This window comes from Oenanthe melanoleuca, chromosome 3 (genome assembly GCF_029582105.1).
Source record: "Oenanthe melanoleuca isolate GR-GAL-2019-014 chromosome 3, OMel1.0, whole genome shotgun sequence".
In the NCBI taxonomy this organism is placed as follows: Eukaryota; Metazoa; Chordata; class Aves; order Passeriformes; family Muscicapidae; genus Oenanthe; species Oenanthe melanoleuca.
In genome coordinates, this window is record NC_079336.1 from 39,566,077 (window position 1) to 39,586,557 (window position 20,481).

Here is a 20,481-nt window from a genome sequence, read left to right on the forward strand (position 1 = left end):
TTATAGGAGCTTTTCAGTCACCCACCCCCACCCGCTCCAGCCCCATCTCTTGGACGCTTTTTGAGTCCTCCCCTCCCGCCTCTGATAACTGGTTGGTCGCTTGGGTAAATGAAGCGGGGCAACGCCTGAGCATCCTTTGTGGGGTACGGGCTGCTTCCCCCGGCGAATCCGGGAACGGGAATTTTCCGTGAGGGAAAGACGAGGAGACAGGGATTTTCCTGTCAAATTGCTCATCACATCTGCCTGGAGGTCAGACCTCGAGAAGGCTGCACTGTGGAGGGTGAGGGGCGCAGGGGAAATCCTGCAGCTCTTCAAGGCATGTCCGAGCCACGAAACAAAATCGGGAGAAGCTCAGAAGAGGCGAAGAGACGCCTGTGGCGCTGCGGGGGCGAGTGCGGCTGGGCGAGGGAGGGAATCATTGGCACTCCCGCAAGGCGGGGCGGACGGCACATTTCCCAGCCCAATCCAGCAGGGAGGCCTCGGTCCTTTCACCGGAGGCCCCATCTCCCAGCGTCCACGCTCAGGAGAGAGTCGGGGGCTGGAGGGGCGGTTGGGGGAGATGTGGTCGCCCATTCCCTGGATCCTCTTTACAGCCTAGGGAAGTGCCCGGGCTTAGTACCCCCTAGTTCAAGGAAGGAGCTGGAGCAGACGGGTTTCAGCATGACAACAAGCCGAGAAGCAGCCGAAGCTTTTTCTAGCACTCTCGCAGGCTGAGATAGGAGCACTCCACTCACCCCCGCACCCACGGGGAAAAATGGGAGCAGGCAGGGGTCTCTGGAGCAGTTTCACGGGCGGCAGGATCCAGCTCCCACTTCCTCCGCGTTCACAAAACGGGCTCGGGGACCTCAGTTAGGATCTTGGACTTTTAACGCTGTGAATACTCGCTGTCCGGCGAGTTCGGGCTCTGCAGGCGAGGGCGTGGGGGGAAGCCCTGCGCACACCGGTGGCCGGCAGGCACCGGCAAGACTTGGCGGTGTGGGCAGCCGGCAGTGGCGGCCGTAGAGAAAGCGGGTTTCTGCTCCTTTAAAGGGCGCTGTGCAGCGCTCCCGAAGGGAGGCGGATCTCCCTCCTTCCTGCCGTCCCTCCATCCCTCCCTTCTTCCCTCCCTCCCTGCCTCCCTCCTTCTCTCCCCCCTCGCTCCCTCCTTCCCTCCCTCCCCGCTTGCCGCCGCCGTCAGTGGTGCCCGGACGCCGGCTGCACCGCAGCCCGGGCTGTCCCCGGCGTCCTGCCACCGCCCTTCCTCCCCCGCCTCCGCCTTCCTCTCCCTCCCCGATTCCCCTCCCGCAACTCAAGGTAGGAGGATGTCCCGGGGTCTCCGGCTGGCCGCCACAGCCGGAGGGGTTGCATGCCGGTGAGGGGCTGGGGAGGGCCGAGGGGGGAGAGCGGGGCGGGGGATGCATCGTGCCCGCGCTGTGCCGAGAGCTCACACCACGATGGCTCTTGGCCAGGCGTCTCGGGGCAAAGGCGGGCGCTGAGCTGGCCGACCCGAGCGCTGTTGCCGCCCGGGTCTGTCCCTCACTGTGGGGAAAGCAGACCTGTCGGCTTCCTGTCTCCCTTCCATCGCTGCTCCGCATCGTCAGAGCCGCTGCTGTCCCCACGCTGAAAGTGGGAAGAGGGAGCAAGAGACCAGGGCAGCGCAGCCCCTAGATATCCCTCGCCAGGTGCCCTCCCGGTAGCCCGGAACTCCCTCCGGCAGTCGGAGTGTTGTTCCCGAGCCGGGCTCAGGGAGGCCAAACCGGCTGCCTTAAGGATGTGACCCCGCTCTCATGGGGGAGCGGAGGTGAGAACCGGGCTCTAACTTCGCTAGAGTTGTGGGTGGACAACAGTGTCTACTTCCGTAAGGTCTCCTCCTGCCTCTGCCCGGCCCCCACAGTACGGCGCAGCCAGTCCTCCTTTCTGCTTATCGGCAGCCCTGTCATTTATTTCTGAACAAAATCGGCATTCTTTGGGTGAGCATCCGCAGCTAAAGTAGCCAGGACGCTGACACTCTCTGGAAAGAGAAAGACATTCCTGCCTACGGAGTGGAGGCATGATAGCAAGAGCCGTGCGTGCACTAAGAAGGAATGAATACATTGTAATGGAAAAGTCTCTTCACATTCTGTTTAGAAACTTATGGGAGAGTACATCAGGAAAAGCTTAAAGCATCATAATTTTCCTCCCAAAATCTTGCACAGCTTCCCCAACCCCAAAGGAAGCTGAAGGGACCAAAGGCTGATCTGTAGATCATGTGAAAAGTATTTGTTTTTGCTGCTTTAAACTTGCTAGGAAAGTGCATTGCTGTGATAGTCAGAAGTGCCTGAACAATAAAGTCTATTGCACCCTCACTTCATTAATTAGTCTTTCCGCTAGCTAAAAATTAATTACCATCTTAAAATGTCGTTAATCATTGGCGCAGCAGAAACTTGGTTGTAAATTTGGACTGAGATAATACTAAACAGAGAAGGACCTATGAGGTTTTTTTTGTAGCTGGTGGGAGTGAAATGCCAGTGGGCCGCAATGTGTTTTAAATGATAATATCAACATTCATTTGAATACTTTGGCAAATGTTTTAGAAGGGAGGACTGCTACTGCTTTGTCAGCAAAGCTGCAATATTTGATTCTAGAGATTTGGAGATGCTGGTCAGGTGTTGCAGTAAGCTGTGGCTCTCCTCACACCAGATTGCAACAGCAGGAGGACTTGTGGTGGCATGTGAATCCGAAACGTTTGCAAGGATTTGCTGAGAAATGTCCGAGAAACATTTGGAGGTCCATATGTTATACATACATTAAATTTATAGCAGCTGCTGTGAGAGGTCAAAATAGTAGATTATGTGATATAAAAACCTCACTATCTGTTCTTAGAGTCATAGCTATGACCTGAAAATAAAAGCCCATTCCTTTTTAAAGTAATATGATAAAACTATACATCCCAGTAGGTGGCAGCTAGCTGGAACTGGGTTAACTTTTATAATGATAACAGCACATAAAAATTAAATCTGATGGAAAAAGCTCCTGATATAGTAAACTAATCAGAATCACATACCTCTCCTTTCCAAATGAAACATTGTGTACATAATGTACACCATTTATACTTGACACACAGCTAAAACCGTAGTAGGTTTTTATTACTCAGAAAAGATGTAAGGCCTCAGACTGTCTCTTCTTCTTTCCCTGTCTATAGCTGGATTACTATTTTTCATATCAGCTACACTTGAACAGAGTTCTGCGCATTAAAGATGTCCTTGTGTATTAGAGATGTGTTACCACCGTGTCTACAATAGATGACCAAACAAATCATAACGTATATCCGAGGAATTGTAGATTTCCCAGCTGATGATCACTGAAGTGTAGAGGGCATTTTCATACAGACTTTAATACTAAAAGAGCTGTGTAACAGTGGTGACAAGATCCCAAAACAGAAGACCAGCTTATCTAGTATGACATTATATTAGGGATTTCCAGACTTTGAATTGTACATGTCACAGGGAAAGAAATGTGAAAGGCATTAAGAATATTTACCTTTTCATGATGAAATCAGTCTGGAGGGTGCACAAAAGCATCTTTTTCATGAGGAAGAAGTGGCGTTAAAGTCCAAATAACAGAAAAGCAGTCTAGGGTGAGGAAGACCGAGGCTTTAGTCAATTATATAGTCTATAAGTGATCTTCAATCACCAAATATTTAGTGAGTTCTAAACATCTGATGCCTTGTAAGATTTGGGGTTGTTTTTTTTTTTTTTTTTTTTTTTTTTTTTTTTTTTTTTTAATAAAAGGGATTAATATTCTTGAGAAAATATTTCTGTGTTAACTACTACTTTTTTTCAAGGTGGGAGCAAGGGTTTGAAAGAAGGGGGGAGGGATGTTAACACAGAGCATTAGGTGGTGTCTGATAGTAGATAAGGAGGACATCGGTACTTCTGAACCCAGGAAATGCCATAAAATAGCTGGCTAGCTAACATAATAAAGGGTGTAATATATATCTTTAAAGACGCCGATAACAGATTTTAATTTCCTTTCCGCACTGTGGAGTGACTGGAACGGGTGGAGAAGCCCCGGCGCACCCCCGGAGCGCGGGGGCGGCGGGAGCGCTGTCCGCGGTGCTGAAGGGGCCGCTCCGGGCGCTGTCCGCGGTGCTGAGGCCGAGCCGCCGCCGGGGGCTGCCGCGGGGGGAAGGAAACTCGGTGTGAGCCTCAGGCGTCAGACCAGGGGCTGCAGCGTGGGCTGCTGAGTGTTTAATAGTAACAGGAACTAACCACAAGTTGCTTTATGATTCCAGTTCTAAACGCCTCCGTGAGTTAGGTGCTCTGTTGGGCTGAGATTACAGGTAGCTGATTTTTTTTTTTTTTTTTCAAGAGACATTAGAAAATCAAACTGATAACAGGAGTCATTTTGTCCAAACGTTGTGTCTTGCTTAATGTGCTAAACCTGACGACGAATATTATATTTTAAAAACTTCTCACCAAAACGAAATTAAATAAATAAAAAAATCCTGTTAGACAGCATCTGAGAATTCACAGTTAAAAATTATCTAAATAATATCCTTTATTTCAGCAGCACCAGGGAGGAAGGCAATGAACTTTCACAGAATGTACGTGTGTTGGTTTTATTTCTCATTGGATTAAGAAAAAAAAATATAAACGAGTGGAAAAGAATAAATGAAATAGTAAATAGAAGAAGGCATTTCTCTGCATTTTTTACTGGGAGAATATTCTAAGAGTGAACTGAAGGAGTCGCTAGATATCCTTGCTTTTAACACTAGGTGTTCTTTTTAAAGTGCTCCAATAGTCAAATCGTCTGATTGAATTCCCTGCTAGACTGCAGAACTAGCCATTCATGATACTTATTTTTGACACTGCAGTTATGCCTCCATCTTAAGGAAAAAAAAAAATCAATGATGTTTAATAATCCTCTCTCAGAATGTACATTCCTTTTCATCAACATTTTACAGTGTTTTAAGTAAAAGTGTGCAGAGGAAACCAGTAAGGCAAAATGATAAAAAGTTACTGTGAATTGCGATCACTTCTAGGGATGCAGAGCACAAACGCCACAAGTTATAATTCTAATGCTGCTGTTACTTATTTACAGGTCTACAACACACAGGTGTAAATTAAGAATAAAGTGTAACTCACCTCGGCCATGCTCTGCTTCTGATAGATTTCACAGCGTGTTCTCATTAGCTTGGCATCATTGGTATTTATTTCTGTAAAGTCAGGTTTATTCTATGTTCTTCTGTATGTATCTGTAGGGGAAGTCTCCCAGTGATATTTTCTTTATTAATGAAATGCAAAGGAGGGAGATAAAGGAGGCAAAAGATGTCTGTAGGCAGAATGCAGGAAAAAAAATAATTCATTTTCCTGATGAGAAATATAGGAATAATATTTCAGTGTTTGTAGTAAAGCTCAAGAAGGTTCAGCAAATCCTGACTTAGATTGCAAAGTCTGACAGTCCTGCTTTAATGTATTTCAGTGGATGCAGGCACACAACTAACTGCATTTCCAAGGAAAATCTAAAGTAGTCCACGAAATGGGTTTATCTTCTTTGGAACATTGGTCAAAAAACAAGTCTGCGGCTGCATTTGCAGATGCAAACTCCGTATCCCATTATTAAATTGGAAAATGCTGTTGTTCTCACTGAGGACAGCAAAATGACAAACTCCATAGATCATAGTACAGAGAACAGCAACATTTCCATAATACTGGAGTGAAAGGAAAGCAGAGTGCAAAATAAGAGAATGGCAGAATAAAGTGAAAATCATAAACTAGTAAATCCCGAAGTTACTGTCTTTTAAGCAACACTGAGATTTCAAGCAACTTTAGCGAAACAGGTCTGTGCATTCAACAAGGTTGTTCCAGCGCTGCCGATTCCTGTTACCTTGCAAAAGCAACCTGGTGCTCTGTTATCACTGGGTCCGGAGCAAGTTCCTAGGGACAGTCAGTATACAAGCCATAGCATTTATCCTACTTCCTGCATTAAAATGAGTAACAGTTAATGATTGTAAATATCATTATATTTTTCTTTTTTTTTTTTTTTTTTTTTTTTTCCAAACTTGAACGTTACTCTGATAACCTGCATGAATTTCTTGTGCCTTCTCTTTCACAACTCTAAAGCTAATGATCTGGACCCAAGCAGTCAGCTATTAAAACACAGGAATTGATTTTCACACAACCTATTCCCTTCTCCCCACTAGCAGTAAGCCCCCCGCCTCCCCCCCCCCGCCCCCCGGCCCCTTATAGCTATTGTTCAGAACAACTGAATAACTGATAACAATAAGAAGCATGTAAATTAAACCGAGCTGGTTTCTTTTCCACCGACAAAGCTGGGCGATCAGATCGGTTGCATAATAGAAATCGGGAAGGCTGTCTGGCAGGCAGCCTTAAGCAGAGAAGAGCTATCTCAATTTCTCTCACTTAATCTTGGCTTCGCGTCAGAAGCTGTGCAGCAGTGCAGTAGAATGGGAGCACGGCAAAAGCTTCGCCAGTGAAGCGGCGGGTGCTCGCTATGTGGCGGTACCTCAGCGATTTCTCGAGCTGGATTACCTATTGATTTTCCTCCTTTCTCGCCTCCCAGGTTTACTCGGCTGGACATTGTGTGTGTTTGGATTTCTCAAGGATTCTCCCCCGACTAACATGGATGTCCCACCATTCCTTGCAGTTGAAGGTTGCTCCTTGGCGCAGTGAATGAAGAACATGCAGGGATTGCTAATGGGTTTGGGAAGCGTAGACTCTCTGCTCTCTCTGTGACCATGCCGTGATCGTGTCTGAGGGCCATCAGTTTACGTATCCTCATTCTCACCCTACCGGGAAACCTGACGGCTTAGAAGGGGGAAGTAAGGCAGCGCGTGTGTGCATAGAAACATCATGAAGATTATTTCCCATATTGTAACTAATTCAGTCTTCAGATGCACCATTAGACTCCTTCTTTGCTTACTGTGGATTGGATATTCTCAAGGAACCACACATGTTTTAAGATTTGGTAAGATTTCCGGACACTTTTTTCATTGTGTGTTTAAGCCTGAATGTGATATGCATAGGGTTGACTCAGAAGGGGATGCTGGGGGAGAGCTGGGACGTGCTACCAGAGTCGGGCAGCGAAGTCCTTCTTTATTTTGCATCCGGAGGGATGAATTGCTGTGTGATTTCTTTTTTTTTCTGTGGCTGCTGCACATTGTAGCCGTAGTAACGGCACGATGGTGATGATAATTATAATAACAAAAGAAAAAATACTGGCAAACGCGGTTGCCTACGGCTCTGCGCAGCTTGTGTGGCTTCCTCGTAATTGTTTCCATTGTTTTGCTTTATTGTTTCCATAGTAGGGGGAAGCATGGCTAATACGGCGCTTGATCAGTTAAAAATCTGTCAAGTTGTTGTTAAGTTTCGCCGCCCGTCGCTGATCCCCCTCCCCCCCACCCCGAGCCGATCCCGCGCGGGCGTAACGCTGTGATTTGAGACCTTTGGGCTGATTTCCCTTGAAGTATCTGTCTGTTTGCTTGACACTTGAGTGGCGTTTAGGGTTAGAGAAGAGATGATCTATGTCTTGAGCGGTGCTCGGGGAAAAGCTTTTGCTGTACCTTTGGAAAGCACAGCTTTTCTATGTGAGGAAAGTTGTAGGAGTTCCTCCCTCTCCCGGGAAAAAGAAAAAAAAAAAAAAAAAAAAAAAAGAAAAAAAAGAAAAAAAAAAAAAGCAGATCAGAATGACATTTCAAGAATAAAGAGGGTTTAAAGTCTAAAGGCTATCCCAGCTGGACCAGGTCACTAACCTTAAGAGCTCTGCCTGTGCAAGCGCGCGTATGTCTAAGCAAGCAAGCGAGGGATAAATTCCAGCCGCTCCATCTCCTACAGAAGTTTTACAGTGAGGAAGGGCAGGACGCAAAGTTCGGAAAGCAGGTCCGAAGGGATCTGTGCGGCCGGGGTGTCCTTCGGTGCTGGTCCGGGGCGAGCTAGGATGGGAGCCCGGCATCAGCCTCCTCCTGGTCGCCCGGGTACCGCGGACCAGCCGCAGCGGAGGGCGGCCAGGAAGGGACAGGCTGAAAATTGTTCCCCCATACAAGAGGCATCCTGTGTGCCTGCCGGCAGCACGGGTAGAGGGAGGAAGAGCTGATCTCCCGCATTCGCCCTGTCCACGATAAACTGTGGCAGCCGCTGCATTCATTTCTGTGGGGCACAGAAATCGCTTGCCTTTGCTTGGGAAAAATGCCTTGGTTTGTATCTATTTTAGTTTAAATCAGCACCCCCGCACACACTTTTATATGGAGGGGAAGGTGAGTAATGATTAAAAAGTCACCAGGCTGTTACCAATCTCGTGTGCTGAATTCCTAGCAGCACTTTTTTTTTTTTTTTTCTGCTTCCATCTGGTCTAAAGGTGGTGCTTAAGGCACGTTGCTCTTAGCAACCGTCCTCGGGAATGCCTGTTTCTTTGAACATGGCTAAACGGGCCCATACATCACTGTGGGGTCTATTTTGCAATCAGTCTGATATAATCATGGCCGTGAATTTAGTGCTAGGGTGGCTGTAATCTGGCACTGGCCAGCTGTCTGTCTTTCCACGGGCCCGAAAGTCTGTCTCTAGCAGCCTGAGTTACTTTCAGGTATAGCCATGTAAACAAACAGCTTCCTGGTCAGTGCACTAGCAAGAGGCGGACTTTCCTTCTTTAAAGCGGCATTCCTGCTGAATTGTTAGTTCAGTGTAGCTCTGGAGACAGCCCTAGAGACAGCGGTTTGGCAAGCATTAGAGCAATAAATAATCCCGAGGCTGAAAGGTGATGCAGCGGGTCTCTGTTACCAGTGACATGGTGGTGCATGCGTATGTTTTACTGGGCTAACTTCCCAAATGAGTCCTGGTCACACAACTGGCCAACGGGTTGTGCTCTCTCCACCGTTTGAAGCAGAGAAGTAGAAATCCGTTTCTGCACCTCTGCCCTGTCTTTGAAAAGAATTGTCGCCAACCCACCACAGAATATTAGAAGTAGTGGGGAGCAGTTGATAAGTTTACTTTGTTGTGGAGAATGTTAGACGTGAAAGAGCAGGAAGTTTTTGCCCTGCTCATCCGGGCCTGATGCACATCTCTGTTTTAAGGGAAGGAGGATTTAGCTCAGTGCAGGCTAAGTCGCTCTGTCTGCGACCACGAGAGAACTTCCACTCCTTCCCCAAAGGCTGACATCTCTATCTCTGCGTAGGGCATAGCAGGGTGGAGGGAGGGAGCAGGGATTGACCTGAGGAAAAGCTTTGGTTATTTCTGAAGGGGAATTCCCCAGCCCCTCCCGTGGGTTCCCGTGCTGTCAGTCCCTTCGGGATGTCCTTGCGACCAGAAGAACCGGATGCCGTGGAGTCCTTGCCGAGGAGAAGCGAGAGCTGAGGAGATTCCCTCCAGAAGGCAGCCTGCCAGCCCCCGCTCTTCTTCCTCAGCCAGCAGTGCTATGGCAACAGGGGAGAGCTTGAAGCCTGCCAGAGCTGCAACCCCCTCACTTCTCCTGTGCAAATTAGCCACCATGGATTCGCATTGTCCTTCCCACGGCTCCTCTCATTGTTGGGACTAGCCAGCATGTCCTTTCTCTCCCTCTCTCTCTCTAAAGCTACCTTTTAGCAACCACACAGGGAAATCGCACCGCTTGGTTGATCTGTCAGATTCGGGAGGTTATTTCTGTTTGTAACTTACGGAGCAGACACGGAGAGAAGCTGGTGCGATGGCACTGTTCCCTCCCAGCGACACTTGCTTAGGTATCTGGACACCCGCCTGTTGCTGCTGCTGGAGCTGGGCGACCCGGTGGTATTCGGGCATCACACCAGGCGCCCTTCCTGACTGACACAATGCTTCATGGAGGATGCGACCACGCTCTCTCCTTGCCCTATCTGAATAGTTTCCCTCAAGCGAGCCCAGGGAACGCTGAAAGCGAAGTTTGTGTATATGGTACTCGAGAGTGTCAAATGGGAACAGCCCTAAACCATCCATGCGGATAAAAGATAGGTCCCACCTTGGGGAGCCAGAAAAGCAGCAGCCTAGTAGTATTTGTCTCTCCGCTGCGCTAAGTGTGATGGAAACCTTTTCCTTATCACTTGGCACCGAACAAAAGCCAAAATACGTGACCACCGGCACATCCTTTACGTTATCGGGGATCACATTTCGCAGCTTTCCGATTCACTGCTCCTGTGCAAACTCAGACCCACTGCAGCGGCTCCCAGGAAATTCCAGGGAATTCGGCAGATCCAGAGCCCAGCCGATCCTCTACCCCCAACAGCTGGGCACGTCGGGCTGCTTTTCTTAGCTCTGCCTTTACCTTCTGAAGACATCTCAACACCTTGCCCCCGAAATGCTGAATTAACAAGCCATTAAGAGCTGTAAACACCACTAATTGTTCACCTGTGTTTTCACAAACACACCCTTCGTCTTGCCCAAGGCAGAAAGAGCCTGGACTAGTTAAACTCCCTTTTTTCCTCACCTATATGGAGCTTGTATGTTAGCGCTTTGAAGTCTGGAGTGCTCTAAAATACCCTCTTTTATTTAAACTACCCGTTTCCGGCCTTGTCTCTACTGCTGTGAGCAATTCGTCTTTCCTACAGTAAAAGTGTGAAGAGAGACCTGTGACGGGAAGGTGAAAGAAGTTTGGCCACTGTATTTGCTCTCATTATTCGTGGAAATGTGGTGAAAGACTAAAGATCTCCACCGCAGGGTGCTTACATGCTTGATAAGTTTTAACCCACTTTGTGTGAAGTTTTATTTTCTTCAGGACATTCAAGAAGGGCAAAGACAAGTAGAGGCCTACACTTGTAGTTTTGACTTTTTGGTGCTTTGGAGTTTCCTGACTTGAAGCAGATGAGAGAGTGAGCTGAATGTTTTGTGTTACAATGAGCTACAAAGGAAGGGTGTGTGAGCCTATGTGGCTTCTTCCAGCTTAAAAGCAAAAGAAAGTCAAGAGAGAGAAAGTAGTAAGAATGCTTTTCCCCTTGAAAAGTTTTTCCTATTTTTTTTTTTCTAAAAATCTGCCACACCAACTCCTCATGAAGCCTAGCACTTTCCTGTTGCCCTACATTAAACAATAATCATAGCAAATTACACGTTATAAAATCATGTATTCTTTATGATTTAGGGGAAAATCCCCCTCATTTTTCAGCTCCTTTGTGGGAACCCAGAGAGGGGAATTGGTGTGTGCTTGAGTCTTCTTGATGATTTAGCACGGGTTTAATCTGACATACTTCTTAGCTGAGCTCCTTTGTCTCAAACATCTTATCTCCATACAATTGTTTTTATGAGCTTGAGTGTGGCAAAAGTAGAGAAGAGACTGGCTCACTGCATCCACTGCCTGTGGAGGTGACAGCGAGTGTCAAAGCACATGGTTCTGGGATTCAGGAGCGCATTTTAAAATTGTAGCAATTAAAACCAGTGAAGCCATGGCACAGCAGCGGGAGCTAGCTCTCTGCAGATGTGTATGAGAGAAGAGGTCAAATGAAAAATACCTGCTGGGTAATCGAATGCAGTTTTCTTAAGGGACTTGCATTAACCCTTCTGGATGTGTACTTTCTTTCCTTTGGATTTTGCATTGACATGCTTTTAGTAGGCGGAGGTAAGGTTTCTGCCTCTATGTGAGAGAAACAAGAAAATGTTCATGTTTTGTTTGAGTGGGGAAGGCAGTCAAGAGTGTAATGAAAATCTGCAAGCCAAACTCAGGGACCCGTATCTTGGCAAGTCCAGCATTCAGAGCCAATGAAAAATTTACTGCCGAGGAGAAGAGGCTTCAATACCTGTTAACATCCTCACGAAGAGGAGTTCAAAATCAGTCTTATAAACAACAACAGAAATCTTTGAAAGAAGAGTAAGGTTAAGAGCCTCGGGAAGGCAGCAAAGAGGTGAGAAGCATTGTTATTGACTGGTCTAGATTAAACAGCACAGAGGAAGATTTCAATTTGATAACGTCACAACCCTTCCTGTTTTTCTTTGCTGCTTCTGCTGACAATTTTGTAAGGTAATTAAATTGGCTGATTGAAGTCACAGTGGTCATGGGGCGATAAAGACCGTTTGGATTTAATGGAATTTAGAAACAACGCTGCACTGCACACAATTCTTACAGAACGAGAATTTTAATGACTCATTCAGGGTGCTGACTACATAGAACGTCCTGGACGAGTTTAATTGAAAGGGCAAAGCTGATTAGCTGTATACAGTCTTTATTGCACTAGATAGGGGAATTAGACTTATCCTTTTAAAAGACTCATTATTGCATTATCAAGATTTAATGTAGGTTAAGAAAGCTTTCATCCGTGTGGGTTTTCTGGAATATCCCTGGATCCTTTCACCCAGTGTTTGTAACACCAATAGTCTCATAAAATGATTTTCACACAATTGCCTGATGGCTTGTATTCTTACTGACTGCTTATTCTTACTGATAACTTGCTTCTTACTGACTGCCACTTGTCCTTTGAAGAGATGCAATGTTCAAGTAATACCTCCAGTTTAAATGTGGTTGCTGAAAAAAATGTTTTCTGCCACCAGAGATAAGAAACTAGAGAGAGAGAAAAGGAGATGTTTCTAAACTCAAATATTAGAGTTTAGTTGCAGGTTTTTTTTTCCCATTTGTTTATGTATTTATTTTATACCAGAGAAAATCCCTGCAATTTAGGAAAAAAAAAAGCAAACCAGGCATTTTGTAGTAATTGTAAATAAAGCAGATCTTTGTCCCCTACTTAATGTATTTGCCTTGTCTGTTTCTGAGTTTTAACCTTCATCCTCTTTAATCTCTTTCAGAGGAACAATTACTAGAAGGTATGTCAATAATGCAAAAGAGAAAATAGAGGGTGCCTTATTTCCATACTCCTCAATCTGCAAGGCAAAGTAATTTTTCCTGAATAAGCTTTTTATAATGTTATGCTGTAATGTATGTTGGAAGATTAGATTAAACAGTATGATAACATAATGACATAATGTCATTATGCTGTCACATCTGGAATATGGAGAATCAAAGATCACTGTCATATTAATACTTATAATTTTTTGTGTGTGTCCTGTGCCATCCATGCTGTGTTCCCCCCTTCCTTCTCCTCAGTCCTGCCCCATTTCCCCCCCGAGTCCTTTGGTTCCTTTGTTATACATTAATAATTGTCTTGGGCACCTTCAATTTAAACAGCCAAAGCTCTTTGTAATGCAAAGAATACAGAAAAAAAGTGATGATCATTATTCCAATACTGGAACTCAGCCAGATTTGGATAAAGCAGGTGGTATAGTAATGCTATGTAAAACACTTAGCAAACTCAAAAACATAATCTAAATTTCATTTGAAATTACTTATTAATTAATTAAAAGAACCATGCTTTTTATTTCCTTTAGGCAAAATTTAGAAGTGACAAATAGGTGCAATGCTCAAGTCAAGACTGCTCTTACATTGCTGCAAATCTATGCTTTCATCACAGTTTGCAAGTGACTTGGATCAGTCATGATTCAGATTACCTTGAGCATTTTTCTTCTAATCCAAAATGCTACTGAAACACAGTAACTCATCTAAGGATATGTTTGGTAGGTTGTTTTGAAATAAAATACACATTTTTAGATAACAGGGTTTTTTTAAGTGTTTGTATTTCCAGGTGTTTCTGGCTGAGGCATAGGAAAAAAGGTTCCCTGCTGATATTGTGAGTTTAGGCTACAGTAGGAGTAGTTTAAAGCACAGCCACACTTCAGGGTTTAGATCATAAAGTTTGTTCTTAGTACAAAGTAAACGTTTTTTGTTATCAATTCACTGGAAGGTAAACTCATTTATGGGTTTTAGAGACATTTTGGAGAAATACATTAATGCACAATAACTGAATGTGTGTTTTATTATATTGCTATTTCCATTCACAGACTCTTTAAAACCTAATTATTTTAAGAAAGTGGTTATTTAGTTTTAAAGTCAATTGAACTAGGGATGTTGAAGGTGTCTGCCAGTCCTCCATTATGGAAAAAAACCTGTATATTAGAATCATTAACTCTTGTATAAGGCTTCATAACTGACAGAAGAGAGAGCTTTCCTTCTTTGCTGTCAGGAACCGTTGTTTGGGAGACGTGATGTCCTTTTAAATTTAAATTATGGTTACCTTTTTCCCCTCTTCTTTTCTTCTATCTTTATATCTTACTGTGTGTCTCTGATGTCTACTAATTTAAAAATATTTTATATTATTTCAGTATGTATAGCTAAAGGTTAGCATCATAGTTTTGCAGTCAAACAGACAAATGTGGTTTCATGATTGGGCAGAATAATTATGAAGGAAAAATATTTGTTTGTTTGTGTCTTTTCAAAAAATGTTTGTATCTTGATCCCGTATTTGATCCTTTCCTCTCATTTTGTCTTTTTCCTCAATTATTTTGAAATAGTGGAATGGAAAGTGATTACTTATATGAAAATGAATGCATATTTGAATATGTTTTAGTTTGGTCCTTCTTGGAAAGTCATTGTTTTTCTAACATTCTGGGAAAATCCATGGAAAAAGTAAAAAATCTGGAAGTCCTCTTTTCTGTCTTAAAACTAAACTTCTAGTCTAAGCCATGCCTTGAGGCTCCTTTGCAGCATTTGGGGAGTGAAAGAGGCAGAAGGATTAGACAAGGTTGACTTAAGCTGGATAGCTCTAAGATGGCTTAAGTTAGGATAGATGAACCATTTCCCACATGGAATCAGCAATATGGAGAAGTCAAAGTGGACTGAGTAGGGTTTTTTTGTTCTCTCCCCAGGTTTTAGTGTCTATTATGACATATTGAACTCTTTTTTTCTTTTCTTCAGATGAAAATTTAAAATGGAAAGATTAATATATGAATGGGTCATCAGTTTCTTCCTGATATGAAAATACAAAGATGCTGAATCAGATACTGCTCACTGATTCTGCTAAAAGCTTGCCAGCAAGTGGGTGGTGCTTGTTTTCACAATAGATAATCATAGCTAGTCCTGTAAATAAGGACTTGTTTGTGAACACACATATTTAACTGATTACTTACTCTACAGAAATTTATTGAATAAAGTTTATCAAGATTGCTTTGAAAGGTGCAGGAATGTTTCACTCTGAAAGAGTGTCCTGTCTTCATACAGAGCCCTTTATGTTTGTCCAGGACAATATTTCAAATTGCCACATTTCTCTGAATATAGAAATAGCTATTACTTTAAAATGGCTTCTGTCCTAAGGTAGCTGATACAGAATGTAAAACAACTTTCTTTTTAAAAAACAGATACATGATTAGGCAATAACCTGTAAATTTATTAAGGATTAGTTTATTATTGAACTTGCCATCCATTTGGGCTTTTGTCCTCCCCTAGGAGCTAAATATATACCAGCTATTTCAATCAGCTCAAGAGCTAAACATATGTCAGCTATATCAATCAACTCGCATTTATGCTGTTATTTAGAAGTTGCACAATTAGGACATGATTTACCAAAGAGTCCATAATTAAAATAATTACACTAGTAAGCATGAAACATTTATAACAAAATCTGAGTCTCATAGCTCACAATTGTTAAGTGTGACTTTCACTTTTTTAAGCATGCAAGCAAGTATTTTCAACCCTGCCTCAACTGTTCACATTGCAAAACTTTGATGGAACCAGTTATTTAACTTGGAAACCAATTAATTCTTCTATTTCTACCTATATTTTTAGTGTGAGTGCTCGATCATCAGTCAATACCATCTACTGAGATTGTCCGAGATGTACAGTCCTTGAGAGTTTAGTGCTAAGTTGATTTATGATAGTATGTTTTTATCTTTACACCATGGATGATAGGAAACTGTAAAGTTTCTTATATGTAGTAATTCAAAACCACAATTCATGGATCAAATATAGAAATAGATAACTTGCAGTATGCCTTAGGTCTGATTATCCTCTAAATTTCTGTTCAGTTCTGTGGCTTATGTTAATATGAAGAGAAACAAGAATCAAAGCTGTAGCATGCTGTTTAGAAAAAGAGTGGCTTAGATTTCTCTAATGCTAAAATGAAGTAATTGTATCAAATTTCATGGGTGTTTGCCAGTTTATCCTAGGTGTAGTCATTGCCTGCATGAACTGATGATAGAGTACTCTTCCTAAGTTGCATGATTAGGTCCACAGTGATGTTGAATACAATGCACTTCAAGTCAAACCACCTGTGCTGGTCACAATTAGCAAGGATGTTAATTCCAGAACCTGTCTTTCCTTGATTTTTTTTTTTTTCTCCAATTATCTTTTAAAGTCACACTACCATTTTTTACACCTACGTATGTTGGTTACTTATTGACCTTAACAATATGGAGACATGTACTATAAAACAAATTCAACATAATAAAAATAATTTGATTGATGGTGCCTTTTTGGTTTTGATTTTTTAAGTTGAAGATGTTATACTCACTGATTAATGCAGTACAATAGTAGCAGAACAACTTGTTTTACTGATCAAATACTGGAACACAATCAGAAACACTGTACTACGTAACAGAAGCAAGCATGAAGATTACATATTCTGTAACAGAAAACTATTTTCTAAAGAAATAACTTCATTGATATTTGGAACATTTATCCTACAAAGAAGTAAAAGAAGTTCCATGTTATTTATTTGTTAAGAATTTGGGTTAAAAGGTACTTTAGGAAAATTAAAAGCACACAGAGTACTCTAAAACAGTAGAATTAATTTTCTTTTTAAATACTTAATCACAGTGGTTTTTTGTTTTATATACATTAATGGGAATATTCATGTTCATATTTTAATAACAAATATTTGTTAAAAGTTTCATACAGAACTTTTAATAAATTATGCGCATGCATTTGGGTATTAAAATTAATCATTCTTATTTTGTATTATTTCACTTAAGGACTAATATCAGGATTGAGCCTTAGGGAATCTAACTTGTAACCTCTTTGCTATCTAATTTCCACTGTTCAAAAATGTTTACAGTTTTCATGTGTGCTATACTTACAAAGCTGGGTTTTTTTATTCAGATGTTAAGAAGACCTTAGCTCAGCCACCTTTTCAAGTTAATGATTACTCATTTTTAAAAAGTATTTATATACTGCTTAGAAATACCTATTTTCTCTGGTGTTTTGAGGCACCCATTCTTCTAGTCTGTGCAGCAATGAAAGTTTGATGTTTCACTCTCTGAAGATGACTTTTGAAAATATTACTGTGCAAAATTCAAATGGAAGGCCAGTGACTGGTCATAGCTAATTTGAGGGCAAATTTGGAGCTCTTCTTTTTAAAAGAAAGTATCAAGTACTGAGGGAGTATATCTTGCTGTTTTTTAACAACTCTGCTTTTGAACTAGTCCCTTTTCAAGGTTTTTGGTGCTTGCCTTCATACCTTGAGGTGCTGATCTATTTCAGTCAATGAACTACTTGGACAAGCTCCCAGATAGTCCTGACAACACTGTTCTCTTCATTTTGTTGACAGAAAAAAAGTAGATGAGCATTGGAGTTGGTTTGATAAAAATAATGCAGATGAATTCAAGGCCATCAGAGTTGAACAAATAACAGAAAGGAATTGAAAAGAGTTAATGGAAAAAACACTGTTTTCCTAAAAAGGCCATATACAACTGTGCAAATAGGAAGATTTTTGTATCTGTCTAATAAAAATCAAACATAAAGACAATATTTGACAAAATGATGTGATAATTCAACAAAATAAGCATAGCTTTATTTTTTGCTAAACCAAGAATTTGCTCAGTTAAGTCCTTTTTCTTGTTATAGAATATTAAGTATGATGTTTACATAAAGAGCAGAAACATAGTTAAATAATCTGGTTTTGCCTAGATTTGGTCTTTTCTTAGCCTTGAAGGAAGAATGCACTGGGTCAGTTCAGGAGAAGTGGTAAGCCCCTCACATAATTCATCTGTAAGCAACTGAGGGAAGAGAATGGAAATTTGTGAAAGATACATGTGGCTTCTTTGCAGTAATGCTATATGTATTTGTTTGGATGTCCTTGAGAAGGAAAGACAATAAAATATGAGTGTTATTAAGGCTTATCTCTTCAGATCTCGGCAGACTCTATCATTCATGACATTCAATATGCCTTCAGAAACTACTGTGTGACTGTGATACAGCTAAGAAAAATGTGTTCAAAAATGCATTAAATCAGATTTCCTAATGTCTTTTCAAATCTGCCAAAACAATGAAAACTCACATTTAAAGATCATATCAGCATTAGTCAGTCAGAGCATGTTCAGTGTTGTCCATTTGTGACTTTTTGTGTCTGGTCTGGAGATTTCAAATTGGACTGTAGATTTACATTGTTATGTGTTCATCAATGTTCATTAAACACTACTTTTGTTGTAACTTAACATAAGACTGTACCCTATTCTCAAATAAGGAGTGTGGCTTGCTTTTCAGAGTATTTTTCACTCTTTTCATTCATGGGAAGATGCTTGAGTTGGATAAAGCTGTTGTATTTAGCTGTCATGTGGCCTCAGGCACTCTGTTCACAATGATTTCCTTTTTTGTCCTTACTGTCATCTTCTAGTTTATAAGAGAATTGTAACACATATTTTTGGAAGCCTTCCCCACTTTATTTCTACAGACAACTGGTGTTCTACTCACCAGAACCCATCTGATGGCTATAAGGGTAGAAAATTAGAAGTTCTTTGTCTTCTACTGCACTGTGGTTATATACTTAAAAAAGTAAACAGCAGTATTTTCACTAATCTATATTAAGAATTGATTATCATACTTTTGATGATAAGTGCCTTTACTTATTTTTGGCAATAATTTGAATGTCACAAAGTGTTCTTTGTGGCTTGAACAGAGGAACTAGGCAACAATAATTTTAAAAGTACAGCTCTGTGTATACACACACATACACACACACACACACACACACACACACACACACACACACACACACACACAGACACACACATCATTTTTGTGCTGTGGTGACCCAAATGTAGAAAAAAAAAAAAAAGTGGGAGTATGTTTGCTGGAGTTGCCATTAACAAAAACCGGGAGAAGTGCCTGAGGGTGCATCAGGGGTCTTTGATGGAAGGACTCATAACAATTATCCATCTGCTTCCTGACAAGTGGTGTGAGCCTGGGATAGCAAAGAACTGGGAAGGTGGCAGAATTTGTTCTTACAGGGTGTGATCTTCATGAATATTTTCAAAGTGGTCATGAAAACAAAAATTTCAAGCAGGAAACCATGAAATTTAACAAACAACCCACAAAGTCAAGCATGTTTTCGACAGAAAAAAGAGAGAACGCTAGAATTTTCAACCATAAAATAGATAAACTAAAATCTGTGAATGAAGCTGTAGATGTATACATGCTCCTACCTACAACACCCCACTGCAACTGCTAAAAATGGAGAAGTGGTTCTTGTTAAGACATCAACTCTGCTTGCTGAGGACCAATATTCTTGGTGTAAGGGAAATCTTTATTTATAGAGGATTTACCTGTGTGAGACCCAAAGTAACTTCCTTTCACTACACTTTTAAGAGGAGGTAATTATGCCAATGTTTCAGGGTTCACCTAGCAGTGCTGGAAATCAGTAGAGCCTAGTGAAGTCCATTTCTGCTACATTTAATCTCTTTGTTAGTTAGATTAAAGCTACAGTACTGCAAAAAACCTCTAGGTAAGTTTTCTGGGTCTCATCTTTAAGGAACCAAGATATGCTGAGCTTTTAGTTCTTTGCTGATCCAGAGGAGGCAGAAGAGCTTTAATTTCTTCTGTATTTGACTTTCCTATTTCATCAGGCACATTTCCACATTTCTTTCAAAAGCTTACCCACATGGATGACTGCACAAATATAGTTAGTAGGCACAAATCCAGAAGAGATTTTAATTCCATGGATCACCTCTTGAACCGTAATTTTAAAGTCCAAGAGGTTGAAGGAGTAATAAAATACTAGTTCAAGGTTTAGAGTTCATGTGGCTCTGATACTGAAGTAATAAACTGAAACTAATTTTGTGTATTTTGTGAGAAAATAAACCCACTGGTAACCAGAAAATATTTTCTTTGATATCACCTTAAAGATAGTTGAGCGGTTAAGGAAAGTGAGAGGAAAACTGGAGTTAGTCTAGGTATTAATGAAATATGTTATGTTTGGTGAAGACTTTTTTGCTCTTTTAAACAAAGTTTCAAAAAAATTTCTATCAGGGCTGGCAAGAAATAAGGGTATGCTAAGATTTTTCAGATGCTTTATGAGTTCTTAAATGCTCTAAGTACAATATTTCATAATTACAGTGTTAGTGACCTAGAAATGCAGAGGATTGCTTTTGATTTTCAAATATTCCATATGTTTTATAATTACTTCTCTTAACTAAATTTTTTTTCAATATTTTTAGAAATTAGTTACCTTTCAATAGAATTTTTAAGAAAACCAGTTAGGTTTGTTTTGTTTCACAGGTAAGAGTTTTTTTAATAAATTGATTATTTCAGAACTAGAACTAATATTAAACTCCTATAAAAAGTGATATCATATTTAAAAAAATAACATTATCTTGATTACATCATTATATGTATTTACAGTTTTTCTTTAAGTAGCAACCAAATATTTTCCTTTTTGTCTTATGAAAACACTTTGTTCAGTAACCACAAAGTGGCACA

At 41.5% G+C, this 20,481-nt stretch overlaps 1 protein-coding gene across 2 annotated transcripts in view; it reads left to right on the forward strand.

Moving 5' to 3' along the window:
• Positions 1-1,208: 1,208 nt before the first annotated feature.
• GRIK2 (glutamate ionotropic receptor kainate type subunit 2) overlaps positions 1,209-20,481 on the forward strand; it is a 356,624-nt gene continuing 337,351 nt past the window's right edge. The window contains exons 1-2 of one of the 2 annotated variants that reach the window (XM_056488408.1): positions 1,209-1,293; positions 6,544-6,948. In XM_056488408.1, coding sequence (XP_056344383.1) covers positions 6,834-6,948 — 115 coding nt within the window. In that variant the 5' untranslated portion in view covers positions 1,209-1,293; positions 6,544-6,833. Of the gene's footprint in view, positions 1,294-6,334; positions 6,949-20,481 lie in introns of those variants that run through there. The other variant, XM_056488407.1, reaches the window with a different exon arrangement.